This window comes from Peromyscus californicus, unplaced genomic scaffold (assembly GCF_007827085.1).
Source record: "Peromyscus californicus insignis strain IS unplaced genomic scaffold, ASM782708v3 Scaffold_9__1_contigs__length_137607984, whole genome shotgun sequence".
Lineage (NCBI taxonomy): Eukaryota > Metazoa > Chordata > Mammalia > Rodentia > Cricetidae > Peromyscus > Peromyscus californicus.
Window position 1 is genome coordinate 59,575,554 of NW_026294617.1, and position 20,289 is coordinate 59,595,842.

At 42.0% G+C, this 20,289-nt stretch overlaps 1 protein-coding gene across 2 annotated transcripts in view; it reads left to right on the top strand.

Annotated features, from left to right (window-relative positions):
* The first annotated feature begins 695 nt into the window (after positions 1 to 695).
* The window catches only part of Gask1b (golgi associated kinase 1B), a 56,566-nt gene continuing 36,972 nt past the window's right edge, over positions 696 to 20,289 (top strand). Inside the window, exons 1-2 of one of the 2 annotated variants that reach the window (XM_052731397.1) lie at positions 696 to 806; positions 2,065 to 3,205. In XM_052731397.1, coding sequence (XP_052587357.1) covers positions 2,299 to 3,205 — 907 coding nt within the window. In that variant the 5' untranslated portion in view covers positions 696 to 806; positions 2,065 to 2,298. Of the gene's footprint in view, positions 807 to 865; positions 1,335 to 2,064; positions 3,206 to 20,289 lie in introns of those variants that run through there. The other variant, XM_052731396.1, reaches the window with a different exon arrangement.

The following is a 20,289-nucleotide window of genomic DNA, read 5'->3' on the forward strand; positions in this document are numbered from 1 at the left end:
CCAGGACAATTAATCTTTTGAATATGTGGAAAGCACAAGATATCTATAAAAAGCAGCTCAGCCATAGGCCCCTGTCGGAAAGTTCTGAGGTAGTCTCTAGAAAGTAAATCCATGTTCATGGAGTATGTGTTTTAAGAATTTGGGAGCATAAAGAAAATGACTTCAGTGCCTGAATTCTCATGAAGTTTTAGCAGAAGCCTGTCAAAACTTCAAGGGTACATTCAGTCTTGAAATGTTTTATCTCTTTTAAACATGTACCAGAACTTCTAAAGAGGAAGAAAAGTTTGAGCATGAGAAATTCTTGGCTTTTTTATTTTTTATTTATTTTATTTTTTTTATATTTTTGGCATTGTAACAGTATTTTTAGGATTAAAAAGCATCAAATTCTAATCTACTCACTCCCTGGCATCACAACCTTTTTCCTAACAGGGAAAACCACCCCTGTCCCGTTGGTGGCTTCTTGTTTGACTCTATATGCTGCAGAAGCAAAGAAAAAAAAGCCCAGTGAGACCCCAAGGTCGTCTGCTCTTGCCTTTGTGGCAGGACATGCAAATGACCCAGGCCAATCACTAACCTGTTTTTAAAAGGCCTCCAATCAGAAGGCGTCCAGGCTGCTTTCTGAGTACGGTTGCTGGGGGCAGTTGCACACCACAAGTGCCTTCCCATCTCCCCGACTCTTATCTCACGCTTCCATTTTCCTCCTCATTTCCAGTTACCCCCATCTTCTCTTTGTCTTCACTTCCTGGCCGTGTCTTCCCAGAATTGGTGGGAGACAACAGTTAGTCCGCAAACAGCCCAGATGTGAGGTAAGTTGCAGGGCCTGGTTCTCTGGTGTCTGGTCCCCACCTCCATAGGGTCAGGCAGGGGTCAGCGGCACTCCTCATTTTACAGGGCATTTATTTGGCAGTGGGGTCTCCTCCAACCTCAGCAAACACTTGAGATCACTTCACTTCCCAGGGTTGATACTTCTGTGTTGGTTAGCAAGTGAGACACTAGAGGGCTCCCAGGGGTCGAAAGAGGCAGAAAGTTGTTTGAATGAAAACTGACTCCGAACTGTGTTTTGAGAACTCAAAATTAAATTTTACTTTTTATTTTTTGTAGTCATTTTTTTAAAAAGACCCTCACGTGTCTGAATGCTGTGCAGCAGCCAGTTTACAAATCCCTGGGCTTCGCTGTCAGAAGGCGGCAGCTTTTAGGGCTGAGCTGAGATGTTTGAAAGGTGGAGCACTCTTGACCATGAAATATGCTCTCCTTACATGCCGCAGTCTTTCAAAGTTCTGTGCATTAGAATCAGGGATTCCATTCTTCCTGGAGCTGAGCGTGGGGCCAGCGCTGTAAGTAAAGTGTTGTTTTTCTTTGTAGACCAGTTTCTTCCTCTATGGAAAAAATGTAGGGAAAAAAAATGTGGAGATTCTTTTCTTACTTTCTGCTCTCTTTAGTGGAAAGAAAAGAAATAAAAATTAATTGGATTTGTGGTGTGTGTGTGTGTAAAACAGAGAGAGAGAGAGAGAGAGAGAGAGAGAGAGAGAGAGAGAGAGAGAGAGTAACTGTCTCTCTTTCCAAGCTACACAGACATTAAAGGCAGTTAAATACCAGTGTAAGATAATAAAATACATTGTGGAGACAATCTGGGGCATTTCATTTAAAGAGACTATGTTTAAATGTGAACTCACTACTTGGTGTTTTTGCCTGAGTAGTTAATCCATATCTTATAAAAATTAGGGTGCTTGTAAGAATTTTAAATGTGTTTATTACGTGTCTTGAGTTATTTTTCAATCACACAATGGGTGTGTGCAGGGGAGCCCGCGTTGACGACGTTTTAATGCTTCACAGTCAGGTGTAGTGGCTTTAACCATAAACCATCAATTGCTCTTTGCAGCTTATTTTCATTACTTTAAAGTGAAATCGGACCCACACACCTAGCTTGTTTCCATGTTTTAAACTTTTACACCAAACTTGGTAGTATTTATGGAAGGAAAGGGTTACTCTCCTCTTTCCCCCTGCAGAGGAACTGAAATGGGTTGAGATGGTGACTCAGTCAACTTTGTTTCCATTCATCCCCAGAGTCAGCCTTTCTTTCTCCTGAGGAAGGCTGATAGGCGTTTAAAAGGCTTGTGGTGGCCGGTGTCCCAAGTGTTTCCAGCGCCAGCAGCGACCCTTCTCTTTCACCTCTGTCCATTGGAGACAACTTAGATATCGAAGCGGACTGAACGGCTGGATTCAGGAAGCCATGAATCATGTCACCAGAAACGAGCTGCAGACTTTAAACTCCGTTCAGCATGTGGAAGCGGCAGAGAAATGACCTGTCCAGACAAGCCGGGGCAGCTCATAAACTGGTTTGTCTGCTCCCTGTGCGTCCCTCGACTGTGTAAACTCTGGAGCAGCCGGCGTCCCAGGACCAGACGGAACCTCTTGCTGGGCACTGCCTGTGCCATCTACCTGGGCTTCCTGGTGAGCCAGGTTGGCAGGGCCTCCTTCCAGCATGGGCAGGCCACGGACAGGGGGCCACCCCACAGCCGCGACAACTTCAAGGTACTCTTCCCGGAGATCCCCTTGGATGGTACCCTGGCCCCTCCAGAGTCTCAGGGCAATGGGAGCACCCTGCAACCCAACGTGGTGTACATTACCCTACGCTCCAAGCGCAGCAAGCCTGCCAATATCCGTGGCACGGTGAAACCCAAGCGCAGGAAGAAGTATGCAGTGGCATCTGTAGCCCCTGGTCAGGAGGCGCTGGTTAAACCATCCTTTATACTGCAGGACGTTGTACCGGCAGCAGATGCTGAAGTACCTGCCTATGCTCAGGGTTACCTGACAAAGGTTGGGGAACGACCCTGGAGGGTGCTGCGTGGTCCTGGAATCAGAACGGGAGGTTCAAATTTGCGGCAGCCTGGGACACGGGAGAGCAACATCAGGATTTACAGTGAGAGCGCCCCCTCATGGCTGAGCAAAGAAGACATCCGCATAATGCGCCTGCTGGCTGATGGTGAGGTGGCTAGCATCCTGCCATCCTTCTCTAAGAGTGGTGCCCGCTTGCTGGTGTTGGAAGGGAGCACCTCAGGCTCTGTGCCTGGCTGCGGGCCTAGCCCCTGTGGGCTACTCAAGCAGCCCCTGGACATGAGTGAAGTGTTTGCCTTCCACCTGGACAGGATTCTGGGTCTCAATAGGACCCTGCCATCTGTGAGCAGGAAATCAGAGTTCATCCAAGGTAACAGATTCATTTGCTTCTTATTTGCAGCTGTTGGAGATTTGGGATCATTTTCTCTTTTCCCTCACTCTCTCTAAATGATTTTTCCCCACCCACGTTTCCCTTTTGGACAGCAGCAGCAGCAGTAGCGTCGTCTTTCCATATGCGTGGCATTCTTTCTCCCAGTCTGGTGATGTTAGAGTTCCAGTGCATGGTTGTGCTGGGCATGTGAGGGTAAGCCCACACTGTGCAGTCTCTGCTGTCCATTTCCCTTGCTGAACTTTTCTGTGGCATATTAAATATTAAATCTAATTAAAGTCAATGACAATTTGCCTGATGACAAGAAGCCAGGGTGGAGGTACAGAATTTGCTCACAGTTCTGCATATTATTAGGTTTCTATGGAAACTTCCTTCCAAGGACGATTTAAAGAGTAAGAGGGGGCTAGAGAGATGGCTCAGTGGTTAAGAGCACTCAATGCTCTTGCAAAGGACCGAGGTGGAGTTTTGTTCTCAACACACACATGGCGGCTCTCAACCACCCGTAACTCCAGTTCAAGGGGATCCAACAGTGCCTTCTGACCTCTGCAGGCACCAGGCATGCATGGGGTACATTTGCATACATGAAGACAAACACTTCACATAAAATAAAGATTCAATTAAAAAAAAGAGTAAGAGGAAACTGAGTTATCTTTCCACAGTAAATAGAATCTTTGCCAGAGGTTCAGACAGAACTGAAGAACATGTAAGAGCCAAGTCTTTTACTTTCTCTGTCACTGATGGACTCAGCCTCTATATTTAATAAATAAAGAAAATAAGGTGAAATCATTGATGTACTTAGAATGTATACTAGCTAGCCATGTGATGTCTTCAAACTTCATTTTTTACGGCATAATTTTCAAAATTGTGTCTTCCTGGAGCACAAAGGTAGTGTCTGGGGCATGTGACCACTCACTGAAGTACATACAAGGTCACAGTGCTGGTCTCTGGGAATGATCACGCCACATAGAAGACACTCTCTGAATAAGGATGCCATGTCAGGGTTGGAATCTGAAGTATACTCAGTCAGTGACTTGTATTGGAATGTAGAATAATCCATACGTTACAAAATAAATCCAGGCTGAATGTTATAGTCTCTCTCTCTCTCTCTCTCTCTCTCTCTCTCTCTTACTTACCTCAGCTATGAAATGGCAATATTGTCCACTTCATGCAGTTGCTGGTAGCTCACACATGGAGAACAGTTCTTGGCACAAACGAAACCTTGGATAAGTGTTGGCTACTGCTGTTATCACACTAAGGGCATGAAGTGCCAAGTCCATTGAGTTGCCCTGAGCCTTCAGCCCTCAAAGGTCATTTTCTCTTATGAAAAAAACTAGCAATAAAACTCCTGCTCTCTTGAATCTGCCTAATTTGTGCCAGGACTCCTCTTGGATATTTGGTTCTGTGCCTTGGGTTCCTAGCATATCTCCAAACTAAGATTCAGTTTGGAGTCGTCTCTGGCATGGTCCTCTCTCCATTCATACCTAAGTGGCAGTTGAAATAAATCAGCAGGGTCACAGTCGCAGCTCAGTGTGGTGAGTTAAATTCCTAGGATTTCATTTCAAATGGCTCCGGTGCTTGCTCTGTTCTCTCTTCAGTCTCTTCTCCCTGTGGGTTTGTAGAGTCATGAAGCCAGGCCAGCTTCCTCAGGAGCCTCTGAAATGACTCACATGGAGCTGCACATCACCTCATACATGTGAGTTGTTGCAGTGAGGCAGGCAGCATTGAAGAGACCCATTCTGGCATGCAATGAACACTCTCAGGATTCCACTTTCTATGTTACTTTGTTCTCCTGATTTCCATTGAGTGTGAATTTCCCCTGTCAGGACCTCCCATTCTTCTCTTAGCTCAAACTTAGTTTTACATGCACAAGTCTGAGCTCTGAAGGAGATCTGGCTCATTCATTTTGTGCCATCATTCCCTTCCCACTAGTCTCTATGTCTGGGAGGCAGTAATATTTCCTGTATTCTTTATTGTATTCCTGGATCTTATTGGAGTGTATAATATACTGCAGATACTCAATGAACATGTCAGATGAATGCAGGAATTCCTTCTTGCCTTGTTCCTTTGATGCTAAACAGTAAATCTGTATCTGCCTCCAGCTTTTAATGTAAGAACAAGTATTAGTATTTTTATACTAGATCTGGGCTGGGGTTCATCTAGAGGCCTCTTAAAAAGTTCTTTACGGAGGCTAATAACAAATGTTCATGGTAATATCCTCACAGTACAAATAATAAGGTTTATAGATGTACTGTGCTGAGTACAATCAGCATGATGTGTTGGCATCATGCTAGCATGATTTGATGATGGGTTTTCTGTAGGAGGAGCAATAGTGTTTGTTTAGGCAATATGATTTGGTCTAGAAATACATCTTTTTATATGGAGGAGAGAGTAGGTAGTTAGCCCATCTCATACATAATCTGTCCTAAATGTTGTTTCTATTCTTTAACTTTTAATTGTGGTTATGAAAATTACATTTATATCTAGTACAATGAAGGCAACTTGTCTGTAGTGCAGTTAAGTGTAGCTGTTTGGGTTATCTCATGAACTCTTTCCAAGAAACTTATGCAGTTGGCATTTTTTAAAACCTTAATTTGAGATGAAAGAAAAGTAAGGCTTTTTAGGGTTAAAAAAAGAGAATGAACTATTGAGAGCATAAAGAATTCAAGCTCCTTTTTCTCCATATTTTTATCCTGAATTTTCAAGTCTTTCCCATTTCCACCAACCAGCTTCTCTAAACAAATCCTTTAAGGAGTCATGTGGTCTGTCTTTTTTCTATCCACATTCTTAGCAATTATAAACTTGTTATTTAATACAGTTATCACAGGTGACCAACACTCACACACACATACAGACTGTGGAGACCTCTTTTCCAAGAAAACAGCTACTGCCACCATAACTGAGACTCATTGAATGTCGCTTCTTACCAAGCATCATTTTGTTTGTTTCAAGAATTGAGTCTCCATTATCACATTAAGTCCACATAAAAATTTTCAGAGGTGCACTCAAGTCACAGGACTTTGGAACTCCATGATATGAAATTGAAGGATATGGAGATTGAAGCCTGGAGTAAATAGTACTTTGATTAAAAGCACATGAGTGTAAAAGAATATAAAAGGGATGTGTGACATTCCTAGGGAGATGCAAAGGAGAAACCTGAATGATTTGTCCACTCTTCATCTCTCAGCTGAAGCTCTCTATTGATTCAGTCCAATGATAAGAGGGTCCAAATTACAGATACATCTCACCTTACAATAATTTTATGTACTGGAATTAGAAGACACACTTAATATGGTTAACATACAGAATCACAGCTCAGCCTGTCCCATCTTAAGCATCATTAGGTAGCTCCCAGGAACATTTGCATTAGCCAATAGCTGGGCAAAATAATCTACCACAAAGTCTGCTTTTTTAATGAAAGCTCATACACACAGAGAGATGTGTGTTTCATACACATGATGGGATGTAAAACACAATATCCAAACAATGCCTGCAATATAGCATACTAGCAAATGTTGATTATCTACCTTCATTTACCTTCACAGTCAGGTGGCTAACCTGGGCTCAATGTTACCACCTTCCATTTCTAGAAAACATCATCAGATATCACTAGTCCAAGGAGAGATCAAAACTCAGAATTCAAAATATGCTTTCTATCAAAGACTCTTATGTCATCATCCTAAAGTTGAAAAGTTGTAAGCTAACTTGAGCCATGGTACAGGGGACTGTCAATACATGGACTATCTTCAGTATATTTTTTTAAAGATTAAAAAAATTAAATTATATGCATAGGTGTATCTGAGTATTGGCTTATGGATGTAGGTGTAGTGCCCTCAAGCATCCAGAGCAGGGCATTGGATCCCCTGGAGCTGGAGTTATCCATGATTTTGAACTGCCTGGCATGGGGGCTGGAAATGGAACTGGTCTTTCACAAGGGTAATATGTGCTCTTAACCATCTCTCCAGCCCTGTCTTCACAATTTTAAAAATTGATAAAAGTAAAAGCAATTCAATCATCACAGAGTTATTAGCTCAGCTTACTCTTTGGACCAGCTCTTGGATGTAGAATGATACATTTTAAATGAATCTCTTTGGACATAAAAATACACATTTGAAATCAGTGGACTTGCCAGCATTTATAACCAACCATGTTCTGAAATGCTGCAAAGCTATTCTAGAAAAAGAAGGGAGTATGTATGGGCATGTTTGTAATTAGGTAGGGAATGACAGCAATGTGTCACCATACAAGTCATTATCGTGGGCACAGACTCCTGTTCTATGGTTCTCTTTGAGGGAAGTCCAAAGATAAAGCATCCAGGGACCTTTAAAAAAGATCCAGTTTTTGGATCCACTTTAACCCCTTAAGCTTAAGAAGGTATAAACCTCTGAGGGAAGAGAGAGTTTGGCTAGACATGCCTAGGGAAAAAGAGAAAACTGTGCAGTGGCTGAAGGCTGGTAGACCATGTAACACTTGTTAGGACCAACATGGCCAACTGGGATGACCCATAAGTGTCCTTTACTTCATTATTAAGATATCGGCAGCTGTGTACTTGCCTAATGTGCACAAGGCCCTTGATTCAGTCCTAAGTACCGCAAACAAATGAATCAAATAAAATATCAGTAACATCTGTTATGTAGAATTGGAAATAAATATAATAGACAAGATATCACATGTGCTACAGGCACTGTGTGATGCCTAACAGTAACATCTTTGTGAATGCATCTTACTGCATCTGACACCTTGACAGACGTAGGGAAATCACATATAAGGACAGAAATGGGTAGAAACCCCTGTTGGGGAAAATCCCCTCCCATTCCTGGCATTCCTTGTTTTTCTCTACCTTAATTCATGAATAATCCTTTCCTTTGTTAAAGTTTGTCTATGAAATCAGTTATCTAAAATCCTGAGGGTCTTCCCACATCTTGAGAAACCGACACCCACCCTTGGGTATGTCCTTCTGTCATTTCCTTAATAAACCCCAACTTGGTTTTATAAAAAAAATTAATGAAATATAAAATGATATTTTTTTCAGTAATATTCAACTGGTCATCTATGAAGACCTGGTGTCAGAGAGGATGCAGTACATAATGGAGTGGTTCGCCATGTACATAAGACAACTTATGACCATGCACCTGGCGTCATGATGCATGTGGGAAACCCTGTATAAGGACAGGAAAGCTACACTCCCAGCCCCTATTACTTTGATTTTAAGCAGGGAAATTCTGAATCTATATAAGGTTATGAATTTTTCTCCAAGCCACATGGCTAATGACTCGTGGAGATGGAACTTGTTCCTGATTCTTCACAGGCTAATTCTTCCCCAGATTTCTTCTGTAAGTCAACACTGTGTTTTAAATTCTATCTGGGACAGTTATAGGATAATGACCAAACTGTACACATTTTAGCATGATAGTTTCTGATTGTGCTATTATGTCAACACATTTATTTTCTTTTTCAGTTCAACAATACAACTCTGACAATGTCTTTGCTCAAGGGAAGAAATATTGATGTTCGCTCTGAGCACTGCTACACTTATTTTTAAATGCAAGCTAAAATTCTAATATTTAACAGATTTGCTTGTTTAGTGTGAACATATGCATATGAAAATATGCTTGAACATCTTAATTTGCTTTCTGCCTCTCTTTTCTTACACACAAGACTCTCAAATTATTACAAAGGTCACCGGGTACTTTGTGGTGTTGTGGTGATATATTCAGATGACTTTTTGAAAAAGTATTTAAAAATATTCATGCAGGCTAAGACAAAGCAGACAGTGACCATGTGAAAGTCAACATATTTAAAAAGGAAAAGTGGCTTAGTAGTTAGGTAAAGGCATTTGTTGTCAGGCCTGATGACCTGAATTTGATCTCTGGAACTCACACAGTGGAAGGAGAGAAACAACCTCTGAAACTTGTCTTTTAACTTCAACAAGAGCCCTGGTATGTATGTGTTCTCCCCTCAAATGAATGAATGAATGGATGAATGAATGAATGAATGGATGAATGAATGAATGAATGGAAACCCAGTGCCCTCTGTGACCTCTGAATTAGTAGCTTTGCCAAAGCTTCCCAGGAGTCTACACATTACTGGGAATGGGTCTCAGGAACACCATTTGGGTATCATTTAAGCATCTAGCTATTTTTCATACCCAGCATGGAAGATGCATTATGTATGCTTTATTTTTAGGATGCTGTTTTACTGCCACAGGGCTGTCATATTGAATTAAGGTAGGCTAGTTCCAAAAATTCTGTGCAGTATGCTGCTTAGATGACAAACTGCAGGCGCCCCACACACTTCCATCTAGATTCATCGTGTATCCCCAGGTACTCACTCTTTCCCAACTTGCATTGCCCCTTCTCATTATGGAGCAGGAGAAATACATCGTGTGATTTTATTTTCCTGTCTTCTCAAGTTTCCTGGATCAGCCTGGGGAGTCCTAGCTGATGGTGTATCTATCTGCCAGGGTGGAGGGATGGCAGCTTTACTTTTTTTCTGTTGTTGCAGGGGTCAGGTAGAGATGGAATCCATTCCCTGGAGTTTTGAGAACTCCTCCACAACTTGGAAACACAGTGGTTCTGAATTCTGCAGACTTCCAGCATGTCTGCAAACTTTCTTAAAATATTCATTTAGGGAGTGTATAATCATGTTTTATTCTTAAAATTTTTGCTCAAAAGCACATTGTGTTCTTTATCAGAAAAGCGCCAAGGCTATTTCTTTAGCCATCAAATTGAGCTGGCCAGCTTAATACTTGCATTCATTTGGGAACTAAAGTTTACTGAGCATCCTTCCCAAGCATCATTGGCTGGCTGCAGTGTTTGCCTACTACATACCTTCCCAGACACACTGGAGACCTGGCAACCTTCTCCTACGCATCCAGAATTTCTTCCTTTATCTCATACTGGACTAGGACAGTATGATAGTGAACGGTTGTCATGGTATTCATACTGTAAACACGTGCTTCAACTCCATCCAATTCTACTCCTTCTCTAGGATCATATTTATCTCTATTGCTTTAACAAATGTTTGTTGAGCACCTGCTTTATACCAGTCCCTCTTCCAGTCCTTGGGGCTGCATCCCTATACAACATAGTTCAGGATGATTGCCCTTGTGGACCTGATATCATGGAATCTTGTGAGAGTAACTCTTACTGCCACTGATTACAGGCTTCCTGAGGCATCCCCCTGAGCTCAAGGGGGATGAGCTCTCTCTATATGACCTGAATGTGTTACAGCTCTGGGTTGGTGGAGGGACTGCACAGGTTCAGTAGGACCAGATAGCCTTCCTTACCTTAGATAAAGGGCAATTCTTGGAACGTCAGCACAATTGGGCTGTAATCAGCTCAATCTATTGGCATTTGATTTTGTCTGTGAAGCACTGTCCCAGAACAGGGGAAGGGAGTAGGTTTTCTAAATCAAATAGCTATGCAGCTGAGTGTATATTCTGGCAGTATATACTGCCTGAGTTTGATTCTTGATTCAATCACTTACTGAACCTTTTTTTTATTACCATAATAATGATGATGAAGATTAGAATAATGATACTTATAATAACATTTAACTTGGCCTTCATATTACAATTGATTCAACATATATATCAAATTGATAGATATGGCTGATACATAATTGATCAACATATATAATACATATATTGATATCTATAAATATAATAATTCAATATCTATATACTAAATATTTATTATAGTGCCTACTGCATACTTATAAATGTGACCTTTTGTTTTCATTTAGTTTCTAACCTGATTTAGCATCTTGTGGTATGCTTTCTAGATCTCTAGATTTTTACTTGAGATCAGTAAATGGGCACCTACAATTAATTCAAAGCAAGTCCTGTAACTGGCAGAGGATGTCTCTAATTTTTGGAATGAGAACACTTTCCATTCACTAGCTCATTAAGTCCTAAAAGAGTCTCATGCACATGCTATTCTCATGGTACAGATTTCCTGTGGGGAAACTGAAGCTTAAAAGATAACATAGGTCCCAGATGATGCTTAGTGAAGCTGAACTACAGATGTGAGTGGGGAGGATTCAGTAGCCTCATCCTTCATCATCCTGTCTTGTGACCTCTGTGGTCACAGGAGGACCTCCAGTGATGGTACCCACATTCCTCAGCCATCCAGATGGCAACCTCCTTTCAATAGCCTTATTTTCTTGTCTGTCCTGAGTGTAGCCCTGATGCCTTCACAGTTCATCTCATATCAGTGGACTGAGGTCAGTAGGTGTGTGTGTGTGTGTGTGTGTGTGTGTGTGTGTGTGTGTGTGTGTGTGTGTATGTATGTGTGTGTGTATGTATGTGTGTGTATGTGTATGTATGTGTGTGTGTGCATGTATGTGTGTGTATGTGTATGTATGTGTGTGTGTGCATGTATGTGTGTGTATGCATGTGTGTGTGTGTGTGTGTGTGTGTGTGTGTGTGTGTGGTTTCCACTCCACCTTTCTTGTTCCTGAGTTCTCTAGCATTATGGATGTGTGAGTCAAGTACCAGGTGGACAGAATGAGGACGTGGAAATCTTTGTACATCCCTAGAACTGTTTCTCAAGTTTCTCTCTAAACCTCATTCATTTTCAGGGAGCCATTGAAATGGAAGTTTCCAGGGGTCTCATGGCAGCTACGTTTTTATTCCGAGTCTGTTAGCTGTGTTTTAGAACATAAGAGTTATTCAAGAACTTTGGGAGATTATGAAACAAATCATTAGTATATCACAATTGTTTTTTGCATTGATCCAGTTATGTGTGTGTGTGTTTGTGTGTGTGTGTGTGTGTGTGTGTGTGTGTGTGTGTGTGTGTGTGTGTGTGTGTAACAGAGGACAACTTTCAGGAGTTGTTTCTCTTCTTTCACAGTGTGATCCAAGACTCAGGCTCAGGTCATCTGGCATGCACTAGGGGTGCTTTAACCCACTAACCTATCTTGCTGGCCCCAAATTCTCTCTTACATGCCATTGTAATAGAGTAGGAGCTCAGATAGGTGTAGGAAGGCAGACAGCCTGAAAGGCTTGTGAAGGCAGTGTGTACTCAGACAGCCTGAAAGGCTCGTGAAGGCAGTGTGTACTCAGGAAAATGCAAATCGTTTGAACTGGAGATTGCAGATTGGGGGATGAAGCAAGACATGTCTTCTTATAGGGGCAGTTTGTTCTTTATCCTGTCAGGATCCCGAGCTTCGTCTTCAGCACAGGTTTAGAGAAGGGAGTGATGCGGTTGGACTTGTCTTCCAAGGTTACTCTTGTCAGGAACTCATGTCTCCTTTGACAGCTTGAACCTAAGACTCCCCAGACTAGGTTACCCAAAGGCAAGGAGGGCATCACCTCTAAAGGTGAATGTTTGTAGAGTCTGCCCCCCTTACCACATCATCACCGCCCTCAGAAGCCAGTTTGATCCTGCATTTTGTTAAACACTTTTTTCATTTATTTTACATACCTACCACAGTTTCCCCTCCCTCCTCTCCTCTCCTCTTATCCCCTCCCCACCCAACTCCCATCTCCCCCTCTACCCATCCACTCCTCCTCTGTCTCCATTCAGAAAGGGGAAGGCCTCCCATGGGCTTGAACAGCATGGCACATCAAGTTGAGGCAGGACTGAGTTCCTCCCCCTGCATAAAGCCTGGGCAAGGTAATCCAGCATGGGGAACAGGTTCCTAAAAGCCAGCTAAGTGTCAGGGACAGGTCCTGATCTCACTGCTAGGAGCCTTACAAACAGACCAAGCTACACAACTGTCACACACATGCAGAGGGCCTAGGCTGGTCCCCTTTTTTTTTCTTTTCTTTTTTTTTTTTTTGTACATAGCCCTGGTTGTCCTGAAACTCACTATGTAGACCAGTCTAGCCTCAGACTCACAGAGATCCATCTGCCTCTGTCTCCCAAGTGCTGGGGATAAAGGTGTGTGCCACCACACCCAGCCTGATTTCTGCATTTTAAAATAAACATCGTGGCAGGAAGAATCTAGAGCTTTCCCTTTGTGTAGAGACTCTCAGGGAGTGGATATTCAGGGTAGCTCCATAGGCAAGCTTCAGAACTATGGATAATTTTAAAAGTTGATGGTTCAGATTGCTTAGGCAAGTCACGATGGACAAGTCATAGGTGTTCTCTGCACACTTACCCGAGCAGTTAATGCCTGATGAAGCACTGGGATGAACCGAGCTCTGTTCAACCCAGAGAAAATGAGCTGTGAAGTGAGTGATAGTTACTTGAATCCACAGACATTTTTTTTTTTTTTAATTTTTGCTTGCAGAAGAGGTCTAAATTACCTAGAAATCTAATGCCTCTTTAATTTTAGTTTTAGGTGATAACTGTGTATACTTACAGGTTATAATTTGCTGCTTTGAAGGGGCCTGGTTCAATCAGGCTGATTAAATCAATCACTTCAGATACTTGGTATTTCTTCATAATAAAATCACTTTAGCTTTGCGGCCCCCCCCCCCCCCCGGATTTTAAAAGCAGTTTTGCAATACACAATGCATTCTTATTTTAGTCACCGTTCTGTGCAACAGGTCATCCATTTTTTAAAATGTTCTCTTTCTCTCTCTCATGTGTATGCACAAGGGCGTGTTCTCACCCAGGTGCTCACATACTTTGTGTCTTCCTCTCTTACTTTCCACTGTGCTCTTCTGAGACAGCGTTTCTCACGGAGTCTGACACTCATCCTTTAGGCTAGATTAGCGGGATCTCCCTATCTCTGTCCCCACCCCTACCCCCACCCACAACACCGAGGCTGCAAGCTCGTGCCCCCACACCCAGAACTTGTACAGCAAGCACCTTATCCATTGAGCTGTTCCTCCCCCCACCATGAGATTATTGAATCTTCTTTATCCCATCTAACTGAAACTTCAAATTCTTTTTTTTTTTTGTCAACACGGCCCCTCAAGTAGTCTTTCTCTTCTCCCTAGACTCTAGCAACAAACAGTTTATCCTTTTCAAAGAGTCCAAATAATTTAGAGTCTACATACGGGATCGCACGGTATCTGTCTTTGTCTTTCTGTTTATCTGGCTTAGCACAAGGTCCCCTGTTCCATTCATGTTGTCCTGTGTGACAGCATTTCTTCTCATATAGATGGAATAGTATTCTGCCTTGGTGTGTGGTAGCACATGATGGCAGTCTTGCAGGCTGCCTCCACTCCTTGGCTGTAGTGGATGATGCTTCAGTGAACATGGGAGATTCTGATTCATTCCCTGGACAGTATCTACAAGTGGGGTTGTTGGGTCACATTCTCCTCTCGGTCCTCTGAGGACTCTGCATACAGTTTTCCACAGTGGCTGTATTCATTTGCGTTTTCATCAACAGCGTCTGAAGTTTCTCTTTTCTCCAGGCCTTTGCCAGCACTTGGTTTTCATAGTAGAAACAGACATTCAAATAGATGTATGACGATGTCTTCCTATGTTTTAATTGACACAGAAATCTATTTCCAAGACTTGTCCCCAAGCCCACCACTTGGTTGGTTTTGTAGCATCTATACATTCGGAAGCTATGTAATCTTATGTCTCTACTCTTTCTCCTTTCAAATGAAGAAACCTTATAAAACTGGATGAAGATTTGTTTCCTTTTAAGACTCAGTAATGCTGGCGTTGCTTCGCTGGATTTACACAGTCTTACAAGATGGGTTGAGACAGTTCTCTATGCATCTTGGGTAGGTTAGGATCTTCCTCAGAGGGCTAGGTCTTGCCTCTGGTCCTGAAGAGCACGTGGTGGCTTCAGGAGAAAATCAACAATGTGTGGCTTTTTTGTTTGCGAGCCCCCTACCATAGAGAGCCCGAGTCACATCTTAGCAAACTTTCCTCTCCTAGTGACCTGTGACTTCCAGCCACACATCTCAGCTCTGTCTTCAGTTCTTCACCGTTCTGGTCCACTCGCTTCTTCAATGGCTGTTGAACATGCTCTATGTGTATACTTGTTTGATTCTATTAAGTTCTCAGATCTATAAGGCTCAGCTCTTGCCTGGAACCTCAGGGAGCTTCCTAATAGGGTCTCCTCTCTTAATATACTCCATTCATATTCATATTTCTTCTACCCCAAACGTAGGACCAAGTAAGACCAGAGAGTAAATGACACTTTTAAATACTTGTTCAGTGGACAAATAAATTAACAATACCTAAAATCCTGAATACATGTGAAATTTCCTCTAACTCTTCCAACTCATTCTTCTCTCAAGGCTATCACAAATCTACATTCCTATTTGGGTCTCTCTCATATGTGTTAGCTTGTGACCCTCACCAGCTTTAAGCTGAGAGATTTCACCTGCCTGTCCACTTCAGTCAAATTGTGTACATGCAAGTAACATTATTGAGATCGAGGAGGTTGTATTTAGGAATATATGTATATATGTATACATAAGTTTGTGAAATAACAATTAATGAAAAAAAAGAGTTTATAAATTTGAAAGAGTGTGGAGGGACGTGTGGGAGGGTTTGGAGGAAGGAAAGGGAAGGGAGAAATGTAATTATACTTTATAATCTCAAAAATAAAAAAGAGAGATAGGTGGGAAAAATTGTGTATGTGTGTGTGTGTGTACATGTATGTATGTATATATATAACCTGAGAGTAGGAGAGAGAGAGAGACAGAGACAGACAGACAGACAGAGATTGTTTGCAGTACTCTTGGCATGCTAGGCAAGAGATCTATTAGTGAGCTCAAACCCCATTCCTTAGTATTTTGAGATAATGTGTCTTTCATGCAGCTCAGTCTGTCTTCAAAACAGTAATACAAACCAGACTGTCATGACCTCAAAATGCCCTAGCCTCAGTTTCTGTATGTTGGAATGAGGTGGGCACCACCACACCCAGCACCCATCTATTATTTTTGAAAAGACAAATTTTTAATTTTTATTTATGTGTAATCTTGTGTCCCTATGTATGTATGACACATATGTGCTGGTACCCTTGGAGACCAGAAGAAGGAAGGATTCCTGGGAGCTGGAGTTATAAATGTTTATGAGCTGCCAGATGTAGGTGATAAGAACTGGGTTCCAGTCCTCCAAAGAAGCAGCAAGAGCTAAATGACGGGGCTGGAGAGATGGCTCAGTGGTTAAGAGCACTGGCTGATTTTCCAAAGGACCTGGGTTCAATTCCCAGCACCCTCATGAAGCTCACAACTCTTTTTAATTCCAGTTTCAGGGGATTTGACACCCTTACACAGACATACATGCAGGTTTAGAACACCAGTGTACATAAAATAAAAATAAATAAATCATTAAAAGAAAAGAAAAAAAGAGCTAAATGACTGAGCCATCTTTTCAGCTCTTAATAGATGTATGTATTTTAATTGTCCGAATCCCGCTGTGCCAGGCACTTGAAGGATAATGGAGTTGATAGAACTTAATGAATCTTCATACCTAGACACTTTTGACATGACCATTGGAGCAGCAGGCACAAACACCTTACTGCTTTTCTGCACTGGGCAACCCGTCGTATAAAGCTTTCTGTTGGTGACTTGCTGGTGCTTGTGATGGAGCCCATGGAATTTGTTTCCTCCAATGAAGATGCTCCACTGGCTTGGACTAGCCCATGTTTTCTTTCCTGGATCTGTAGAGTTATGCTTAGTGAAAGGCTCTGAGCTGGACTGTTACTTCCTTTTAGTCTCATTCACGAGGAGTCCTGGAACTTGGCCCATGTCATAGAAAGGGCTTTTGATTCACAGCTCAGAACACTTTTGCTTATTTTTACCTGGTGATAAATACAGGCAGACATTCACACTCCACCAGCATGCTTGGCCTGCCCCTATAGTGTAGCAAAACCAGTCAGACAGTGTTTAAAGGGAAGGGAATTTAATACATGTAGACAAAGGAGATTGTTCAGAGCATACATTCTTGGTTAATTTTCATGTCCATCTTCCCCAAAGAATATCTTCTTTGTGCTGTTGGGTAAAAAAATAAAAAAAAATGACTTAAGAGAACATCAAAATTCTGAGGAGAGATTCAGATATTGGAAGAAAGGAGTTTTACTGGCAACCTCATTTTTAAGACAGCTGTGTAACCTTTAATTCACACGGACATCCTCACATCCGTCAAAGGCTGCTTTCCCACCGCTCTGACAGTTAGAATTTTATCTCTTCACCATTAAGATTTCTCCGGAGAGCACAGCCCTGCATCATTTTGACAAATCTGAATGGGAGGAGATGAACACTGCTCATCTCAAAAACACTTCAGGGCGATTGCCTTTAACCGGGCTCCTGTTTTCAGAGACCATTTCCCCGTCATCACTCAGATCTATCAATGTTCCTTTACTCTCCTTCAAAGCTATATTTTATATAAAGTGGAAATCTTCCCTCAATGGCACTCCCTGCTTTGGGATCTGCCGCTCCATTGACCGATATTCTTACCTGTGAGGGTCACACACTCAGGTACAGTGGGAAGACTAAACTTCAAAGATGGGAAAGGCTCTGTGCTCCACTCACCAACTAGGGAGCTGCAGATCACTAGCTTTCTCTTTTCTCTGGGAATCCCTTTCCCTGACAGGAAAGGAAAGAAGGTCTTTATGTTTTGCTGAGGAAACATGCACAGCTGTGGAGAAAAACCAATTGTGCTATCTGCTGAACCACCTTTGGCAGTTAGAGGATGGCTTCTTAATGATCACAGTAGAATGTGTGTTAAGTGACCAAGCATGGTGTGCGCCTGTAACCTCAGCACTCAGGGGGCTGAAATGAGAGGAATGAAGCTTCATGTCCAGCTGTGGCTACAGCTGGAAACCTGCAGCTGGGGGATGGGAAGAAGCCATGAGTTGTGCTGATGTGCACTTAATCCCAGCACTTGGGAAAGAGAGGCAGGCAATCTCCGCAGGTTTGAGGCCAGTCTGACCTGCATAACAGGCTCTAAGCCAGTCAGGGCTACATAGTGTGGCCATGTTTCAAACAAACAAACAAACAAACAAACAAACACAACCCTCCACCCCCCCCCCCAAAAAAAAAACACAGCAAAAACCATCAAAGAATTTAGTTTTCTACAGAAGAGAAATGGTAAACCCATGGGCAAGTAAGAGTTACAGCTTGTGGCCAAAATGACCCACTACCTATTTTGATTTCATGAACTGATTTCTGCAATTCTGCATGGTGTTGCCTACATTTTATATGCCTGAAAAATAATAAAAACATTGATAATATTACTACAACACTTGAAAATCATATGGAATTCACACTTTAGTGTTTACAATAAAACTGTATTGGCTTAGTCATAACCAATTGTCCGTTTACTGTCTGCCACTCTTTTGTGTCATGGTGACACTGAGCCAACATATAACTGAATGGCTGTGGTGGAGACCACGAGGCTAACCAAACTCCAAGTGTTTATTCACTGCTGTTTGCGCAGTGTGCAGCCACTGGGCTTTATTACTGTAATACAATTGTAGCTGTGCTACTTAACTACTTAATTGTAAGATAGGCAGTTGTGCTATAGTATTTAGTGAAACAATGATTAGGGTCTGTATATATGAAATGGTCCATTTTTTTTCCTTTGTGTAATTTCTGCTACTTTATCCTGGGAAAATTTAAGTTTCATGAGAGCAAAAATAAAAGTTGACACCTATTTGTTTATAATTTAGCTTCAGTCTCTAAAACCCTGCATGACATATAGTAGTTGCTCAGTAAGCACCAAAGGTTGGCTGAAGGCTGGTGCACTATGAGGCTGTAGAAAGCTCATATGTAGAAAAGCTGCTATAAACCATTTCTTGGTTATGTATTTATGCTAAACACTAGGGTGATGATTTTATTTATTTGCTTTATTTTTTTCTTTCATTTAATTTATATATGTCAACCTAAAAAATATACCTACCTGTTAGTGAGGTATCATGTTCAAATCAGGGTAGACCTATCTATCAGGCTGATCTTACACAGTGGGTGGCTGCAGACAGCAATTATATATTTAATATGTCCACAAATTTCTAGGAAGGGATTTCAATGTTTGTACCAGGTAGAAGTGATAAAAGTTTGAGGAAAGATTTTTCTTTTTAATGCACAGTCTTACTTAATGATAGCGAAGTCAGTTTACAAAGGTACACAGTCGCTCCCGTGTTACAGGAGGAGGCGGGCTTGGAGAGGCTTTGTTCCCTGTCCAACGTTACAAAGCCACGAAGTCAAAGACCAGAGAGCAAAAGGTCTGTTGAGTTCTGTAGTCTAAGCTTCAGCCACGAGTTAACCACGTTCTCTTCCTGAATGTCTAAAGCTTTTTATTTATTCAGGTAAGAGGGAGAGGGGCAGGAAAGTTTAGAAAACAAAACATGGTGGTTTGTGGGCTGCAGGTGAATGTGTTTTTCTGAGCTATATATACATTCTCGTGTAGAATTTGCTTCGTTGCCAGAAATGAGGAGACTTGTTTTATTTAGTTAGTTTTATAGTACAGCATGGGTACTCTTAGGGATGAGGAGATAGCCTAGAAGGTTCCTCTGACTTCTGTAGACCACTTCTTGCTCCTCCCAGGACTGGGGTTGTACAGGAAGCTGCTGCCTGCCTGTCCTTTGTGGTGACTGTGCTGTGACATGCAGTGTTAGACTTTAGTTCCCTTTGAACACGTCCTTGCTCTGAGACGAAACGTGCTGTTTGTGAATCACAGTGTCAGGGACACTGACTTACAGACTCTTGCCGTTCAGGTGTCCTGTGTGTTTGTCTCTGAAATCCGTGTGACATTTTCTGTTCATATTTGGTGACACAGGCCTGATTTGTCTTCTTCACATCATAGACAGATCTTGCATGGATTTAGTTCTCTTAAAAAAAAATCAGCACAGTATTTGGGGTAGTCACAGTTGTCTTGATCTTCTTCTATCTTAGAATGTAATTAGGTCTCAGGAGCCCAATTGCTTAGTAAAAAGAAATAGAAAGGAGGAATGTGATGGTAAAAATGATGATCCTTTGGGTCAGCTTGAGGTTCCTTTCTTCTCTTAACCGAGTGTCGGTGACTGTGCCATATTCTGTATAAGCTGAAGACCTTCCTCTTGCTCTGCCCTACACTATTGGCAAAATGGAGAACAAGTTTTCTTTGGAACAGGTTGGGATGGGGGCAATTAGAAAGATTAAGTAAGTTCATTTACTTACTGGTGTGCCACCAGCTTCAGAACAGGTCAAGCAGCTGCCTGTTTCCTGC